Source organism: Arachis duranensis, chromosome 10 (genome assembly GCF_000817695.3).
Source record: "Arachis duranensis cultivar V14167 chromosome 10, aradu.V14167.gnm2.J7QH, whole genome shotgun sequence".
Classification (NCBI taxonomy): domain Eukaryota; kingdom Viridiplantae; phylum Streptophyta; class Magnoliopsida; order Fabales; family Fabaceae; genus Arachis; species Arachis duranensis.
The window spans coordinates 25,894,139-25,902,224 of record NC_029781.3 but is presented as its reverse complement, the minus strand read 5'-3'; the positions used below and the strand labels follow the sequence as shown (position 1 = coordinate 25,902,224).

At 35.6% G+C, this 8,086-nt stretch overlaps 1 protein-coding gene across 1 annotated transcript; it reads left to right on the top strand.

The window, feature by feature from the left end:
• The first annotated feature begins 2,409 nt into the window (after positions 1-2,409).
• On the top strand, positions 2,410-2,781 carry LOC107469674 (FK506-binding protein 3-like). The gene has a single exon (XM_016089050.1). The coding sequence runs from the start codon at positions 2,410-2,412 to the stop codon at positions 2,779-2,781; it is 372 nt and encodes a 123-aa protein (XP_015944536.1).
• The last annotated feature ends 5,305 nt before the right edge of the window (positions 2,782-8,086 follow it).

Sequence of the window (8,086 nt, the reverse complement as noted above, 5' to 3'; positions counted from 1 at the left end):
AGGACAGACATGCATCATATACTTGTTTGCACATATTTGTTTGTGATTGTGTTTTCTATGATTGTGTGTGCTTCTAATGGATTCTATGTTCTGTAATTGTTGAGTTGGATTGTACTTTGTTGACTATTGTTATTGACTAAGAATTTAATGAAACAAACTTAACTTCTAACCCTGAACCTATTAAGAACTTCCTAGTTCTTACCCCCTATTTCCACCCCTTTCAGCTACATGTGCGAAGGTTTAATGTGCAGGTATAGAAGCACTAACGAATCCATATTTGGTGATATATTTTGGCTTTAATTTGATGGATTTCATCACATAAACCCTCATTTATTCATCCAAATAGCATGCTTTTGTGTTTTCTCTCTAAATTGAGCCTAATTGTGAAAACATGCTATTTTGTGCCTAATTTGATAATTTTATTCCACTTTCATTCTATTCGATGCCTGGATGGTTTTGATGAGTAATTTCAGGTATAATAACTTGGAATGGCTTGATGAGAATGGAGAAAAAGCATGCAATTGGGAGAAAACATGAAGAAAACAAAGGAGAAGCACACAGCCATGTGTGCGTACGCATACATCTGTGCGTACACACAGGTATCAGCGCGTGACCTCATTAAAAGTCATGTAGCTCGCAATTTTGGGGCTCTTTTGGCCCATTTCTGAAGGCTTGGATGCTGAAATCAAGTGCTATATGAAGGGAATTTCATGCCATATGAAGGGAGCTAACTTAGAATAGAAAAACACATAGTAGGAATAGGAGTAGTATAGTATACAAAATTCTCTCTTAGAGTTTTAATTAGGTTTTCAATGTAGCATTTTATAGTTCAAGTTTTGATTTTGGATTCTAGCAATTTTTATTGTAAGTATTTCTTTAATTTCTCTTTTATTACATTACTTGTTCTACACTTGCTTCTACTTTAATTTCCTTTGTCAATATATACATAGTTTTGCAATTTTGAATTTCGAGTTGGTTAATTTGATGTTTGATGATTATTACATGTTTATTTGAGTGCTTTTATTGATTTTGAGCATTTGTGGTTCATAGCTTTCATTAATTTACCAATTTTGCCATATTTTATGATTATACCCACTAGGTGTTTGATGAAATGCCAATTTTGATTATGGGATAATTTCCACCCCTTGGCTTGGAAAAATGAGTTTTTGGATTACCAGAGCCATAATGTCTAACATTTAGTGATAATTCTTGGGTTGTTAGTTGTTATTGTTTCCACTAACACTAGCTTTTTACCAATTAATTTGGTAAGTTAGCTAGGATTTATGGATTAATGACAATTATGCTCACTTGACCTATCCTTTGATGTTAAGGGTTAACTTAGCGAGATTAATCCATCATAATTATCATAGTTGTGGTTATGGCAAGGAAGGGATTCCATAACTCATCCCAAGTCAAGGTTTCATTTATGTTTTGAACCATTTTTCATCACTTTATAGCATTACTTGTCTATATTACATACATAGTTCTTTTAATCCTTTATTAGTTTATTAATTGCAATTTTGTCTCGTTCTTTTATCTCTTTATTATTTGCTTTCATTATTGAAAACCCCTTTTGCTTTCCACAACCAAAATTGTGCGCTCTTAGGCATTAGTTCCTATGGAAGATGACCCGAGCTTGAATTACTCTCGATTTATATTTTATTTGAGTTAAACTTTGATGTTTGGGATTTAATTTCCGGTTTGGACTATACTCACAACGGAACTATTTTATCTCATTTCTGAACCGGTGCAAATCTCAATCATCAAGGTTTTGACACTGTTGTCGGGGAACTAGCGCCATGAGTGCCATAATTTTTGTTGTTGTTAATATGCGAATAGTGTGAATAGATACTTTTTGGTTGTTTGTTTGCTTTTATTGGTAATTAGGATTTTGTTTATTTGGTTAATTGATGTCTTTTGTTTTTGTTTTCTATTTTCTCTATGAGTTATCACCCTCTTGGTTTGGAGTTTGGTTGTGATCATTTTGTCGGGTTTGATAACTTCAATTTTGGATTGCATCATGGGATTGGAACACCAATCTTGAGAGGAGCAACCGCCTCCATACTACAACGAGCAAAACCCTCCCCAATATGCATACCCAACCCAAGGATATGGTGGATTTCATCATGATTACATACCTTCACCACCATATGCCTATGACCCCTACCCTCAACACAATCCTCAATCACCATATTTTCAAACACCACACCACTACCACCCACCTTCTTACATACCACCTCAAAACACCTACCAACATGAGTCACCTCCCACATATACAATCTTTTTTCACCCAATGAACCTTCTCTCTTATCTAATTATGGAGTTCCCCAACCCTTGTTCCAAGAAGATTAAGACCTTCAAGTTTTTCTCCAAGAGCAAGAAGGATTCCGGAGGACACAAGGGCAAGTCATGGCTACCATAGCCGAAGCGGTGAACCGCTTGGTTCTACTTCGCTCATCCGATCAAGGCACTCCTCTTGAACAATGTGAAGAATCTACTAATGAGTATAGTGAAGAGGAGAACATGGAGCCACAAGGGAAAGAAGAAGGATTAGAGCATGACATACAACAAGAGGAAGAAAAGGAAGTATGTGAACCGGAGGAGAATAAGGAGGAATTGGGGGAGATTGATCAAGATGAGGATTCCATCATTGATGATTTTTTGTCCTCCTTGGTCAATCCCCTTAATGATCCTAATGAGCCTCTTCCCATTGAGTTTGAGAGAGATATGGAGGTAGACTTCTCACAACCTCCATGTTATGACTTGAGTGATGGGGAATAGAAAGTTGGTGAGGAAGCAATTCTATTCCAAGAACATATTGAGTGGGTGGCAATTTCATTTATGAACTTCATTGGCTCCATCAATATGCTATCCTAGAAATGGATTACCAACTCAAAGTCTTTCTTGGGTTGGTACATGGTAGAGAAAGGAGTGTTAGTTGCCAAGAGAATCCAAGGCTCTTCAAGAAAATCAATTCAAGCTTTGGGATTCAAGCATGGTGTGAAGCACAATTGGATGATTTTCAAAGAGTGTTGGGGTACTACAAGGGTAAATTAATAGCTTTTCCATGCTGCTTGAAGCATGAAGAGCAACAAGAAGGTGAGCGGATGCCTAGAATATGGGATCCCGGAAGACCTATGAATTGCAAGCTTGGTTGAAGATTTAAGGAGGAGTGAAAACACAAGCCACCCTAGCAAGAGTCTCTTCAACAAGTCCAACTTAAGGACTATAAACCAAAGTGCTAGGTGGGAGACACACCACCATGGTAACATTGTTCCAACCTTTCCTTCTTTATAGTCTTGTTTTATTGCATTTTTCTTCTTTTAGCTACCTTAGATTAGTTTAATTTTGAGTTTAGATAGGTTGATGTTGGTTTGGATCATGATTTTATGGATTTCTGAATGTTTGGGGTTGAATTTTGAATGATCTAAGGCTTGGTGCCCAAGAATTTGAAGAATTTTTTTTGGAAAAACAGGGCATCGTGCATGCGCGCACACTTGTGCGTACGCCCACAACAACCAAATTTTACGTCCTGTGCACCGCACTCTACTGTGCGTATGCACACTAGCCTGCACAGCCCCTATTGGGAGTGCTCGCACACCTTTTGTGCTCGCATCTCCCTGTGTTTTGCGCCCTATGCGTGCGCACCACTTTGTGCGTACGCATACAACCCCTCTCTTCGCACTCTCTGTGTGAGAGCACAGGCTTGTGCTTCCGCATGCCAACTTACACCCATTTTGGTGGGAGTGTTGGCACGGCCTGTGCGCATGAACCCCACTCCTTTTTGCAGCTGTGCGCGCGCACAGACACCTGTGCGCACGCACACATGATCCTCAACCTAAACAAAAAAAGAGTCTTCTGTGCATGCTCACACCCTTGTGCGTACGCACACTTCTCAATCCCCTCTCTGTTTAGAGCATTCGCACGACCTGGTGCGAATGCACACCTCCCATGTTTCACCTTGTGTGTGTGCATGAATGCTTGTGCATACGCACAAATACTGTTTTGGGCAAAATTTTCATTGCACATTGAATTAAGCCCTAATGCACTTTCACCCCCTCCATCCCTTCCTTATCTTGCTTTTTCCCATATTTTTGTACTTGTTTTACTTAGTTTTCTTTGCATTTCATTTTTCATTTTAGTAATTATTTTAGTTTTCTTTAGTTGTTTTCAATTAAATAAGTTGCAAGTGTTTACTTGTTGTTTGATTGGGTTGCTTCTTGCTAGAATTTTACACTAATGCACTTATACTTTGCCTTAATTTACTAGTACCTAGTGGGTTTGATAACTCATGTTTTGATTGTACCACTAGGACAAATTATGTAAGTGCATTGAATTAAGTAATTTGAGTTGAGATTACTTATTCATCATGATCTTGATATTAAATTCATGACATGACTGGTACTTGTTCCTTGTTAATGCTTTGCATTTGTTTGAGTGTCTCAACTTGATTCTTATCAAGTTTTTCACTTTTTGTAACAAGTATCTTTACCATGTGATCTTTCATTATGTTTCATGATGAATAAGGAGTTTTCTTTTCATTATTGGAGTGGTTATTGTTTATTGTACTTCCATATCAATCTTGCGCTTTCACTTGCACAACTTCAATATCTGATATCTCAATTACTCAATTCACTTTTGTGGTCACCTAAGATTGCTTGTGCCTTAAGTTTTGCTTATTATTTCTTTGCAACCTAGGCCACCCAATTGAGGAACATATGTCTTTTTTTTTGCTTGTGTGGTTTTTAATTCTACCCAGCTAATGTGTGTGTTCTAAACCGTGCACACTTAGAATATACACATTGTCTTTTATCACACCACACCCATCTTAATCTTCCTCAATTCCTGTTTATTTGGTTATACAGCAACCCAGAGCCCCGGTGCCCACCAGCTGAAGGTGGAACCTTACATTTTTTCATCCCCAGATTGAGTGCATGCACGGAGGACTGTGTAACGTTTAAATGTGGGGAAGGATCCGCAATTTTCGAGGCGTAAATTTCTCTTTCCAAATATTTTGCACTATTTTCTAGTTTTTAGCAGTTATGTTTTTGTGAATATGTGTTTAGTATTTTATTGCATTGCATTTTGCTTATATGAAAAATTAGTTTTCTTATAGTTTTATTTGCATGTTGCATGATAGAGTAAATAAGTTGGGTAAAACAACAAGAAATTTTCATGAAATCTTTCTTAGGTCATGCCATTGATTGAATTGAAAAATTGTTTTTCAACTTGCTTGAAGCATCCTTTTTCATAGAACATAGAAAAAGAACTAGAACAACATACCTTGTGAGATTTGAGCTCTAATAGATGGTTGCATATTCTCAACCATAAAGTTTGTTCTTGTGTGATTATATTCTTTTTTTATTGTGATCTTAGATTTGCATGAATCTTTATGTCCTGTATTTAGTGTTTGGATGCATTTAGTATGATTGAGGCTATTTTTTATATTAAACTCACTAACCTATATGGCCAACACTTGTATTCACCTTTGTAACCCTTTTTGAGCCTTTAAATCCCCTTTTGTTCTTATTCTAAGTACATTATTCTCCCTAAAGTGAAAAACTATTGATGTCCTTGAATTACTCTTTGATTAGCTTGGGTGGAGTAGTGTGTGTTACTCAAGTGTGGGGGAAGATGATTGGGAAATATTGGTGATGAAGTTACATGGGGTATTGATTGAAAAAAATTGGAAAATGGGAAGTCACTCATGCATTCATTGTTTAAGACATATGCATCTCTTGTTGCTGACAAAAATAAGAAAATTTTGATCTTGCAAAAAAAATCTTGATTACATAATAGCATGTGAAATAAAAAGATTAATAAAAAGATGCATATGATTATGTTTTGGAAAATAAAAATGCATGAGTAAATGAAAAAAAGGAGGTGAATGGGTAGTTAGGTTGTTTTGTCATGAATAATTTGGATGGTATAGGATTAGGTGGACACTTGAGCTAATCAAAGATCTAATTCTCTAAGTCCACTTACCCATATTTATCCTACCTTAACCATAGCCCCATTACAACCTTCTAAAGACCGCATGATATTTGTTTTCATGCATCAAATAGTAGTTGATTGTTAGATGACTTGTAAATCTTTGAAAAATATGATTAAAGGAGAATTGAGCAATTAAGCCCTAAACACTGAGTGAATAGAGTGAATACACATCCGGTGAGGGGTTCGATTGCTCAATTCTATGTTCTTATCCCTTATATTGTATCTTCTTGCAAGTTGATTGCTTGTTAGTTTTGAAAATCTCAATTCAATTCTTTGGACATTAGTCACATTGCTATACTTTCTTACCTTAGCCCCAAGGTTTTATTTTGGATTGATTGGAATTTTCTTGTTTGTTTATGCCAAACTCCATAGGAACCATAGTATTGATGTAGATAGATATCATTTTTTATAGTTGCATGCACATAGGTAGTTGCATTGAATAAGTTGCTTACCCTTTTACCCTTCTCCTTTGATTGTGACTAGCATGAGGATATGCTATTGTTTAAGTGTGGGAGAATTAATGAATCCATATTTGGTGATATATTTTGGCTTTAATTTGATGGATTTCATCACATAAACCCACATTTATTCATTCAAATAGCATGCTTTTGCATTTTCTCTCTAAATTGGGCCTAATTGTGAAAACATGCTATTTTGTGCTTAATTTGATCAATTTTATTCTACTTTCATTCTACTCGATGCCTGGATGGTTTTGATGAGTAATTTCAGGTATAATAGATTGGAATGACTTGATGAGAATGGAGAAAAAGCATGCAATTGGGAGAAAATATGAAGAAAATAAAGGAGAAGTACACAGCCATGTGTGCGTACGCACAACTATCTGTGTGTACGCATAAGAGAAAATTTCAGCATGTGTGCGTACGCACAGGTACCAGTGCGTGACCTCATTAAAAAGTCACGTGGCTCACAATTTTGGGACTATTTTGGCCCATTTCTGAAGGCTTGAATGCTGAAATCAAGTGCAATATGAAGGGAACTTCAGGCCATATGAAGGCAGCCAACTTAGAATAGAAAAACACATAGTAGAAGTAGGAGTAGTGTAGTATACAAAATTATCTCTTAGGGTTTTAATTAGGTTTTCAATGTAGCATTTTATAGTTCAAGTTTTGATTTTGGATTCTAGCAATTTTTATTGTAAGTATTTCTTTAATTTCTCTTTTATTACACTACTTGTTCTACACTTTCTTCTACTTTAATTTCCTTTGTCAATATATACATAGTTTTGCAATTTTGAATTTTGAGTTGGTTAATTTGATGTTTGATGATTATTACATGTTTGTTTGAGTTGTTTTTATTGATTTTGAGCATTTGCGGTTCATAACTTTCATTAATTTACCAATTTTGCCATGTTTTATGATTATGCCCACTAAGTGTTTGATGAAATGCCAATTTTGATTATGGGATAATTTTCACACCTTGGCTTGAGAAAAATGAGTTTGATTACTAGAGCCATAATGTCCAATATTTAGTGATAATTCTTGGGTTGTTAGTTGTTATTATTTTTACTAACGCTAGCTTTTTACCAATTAATTTGGTAAGTTAGCTAGGATTTTTGGATTAATGACAATTATGCTCACTTGACCTATCCTTTGATGTTAAGGGTTAACATAGCGAGATTAATCCATCATAATTATCATAGTTGTGGTTATGGTAAGGAAGGAATTTCATAACTCATCCCAAGTCAAGGTTTCATTTATGTTTTGAACCATTTTTCCATCACTTTATAACATTACTTGTCTATATTACATATATAGTTCTTTTATTCCTTTATTAGTTTATTAATTGCAATTTTGCCTCGTTCTTTTATCTCTTTATTATTTGCTTTCATTATTGAAAACCCCCTTTGCATTCCACAACAAAAATTGTGCGCTCTTAGGCATTAGTTCCTAGGGAAGACGACTCGAGGTTGAATTACTCTCGATTTATATTTGATTTAAGTTAAACTTTGATGTTTGGGATTTAATTGCCGGTTTAGACTATACTCACAACGGAACTATTTTATCTAATTTCCAAATCTGTGCAAATCTCAATCATCAAGTACAGAAGATTATGTTTATGAGTTAGGTTCTAT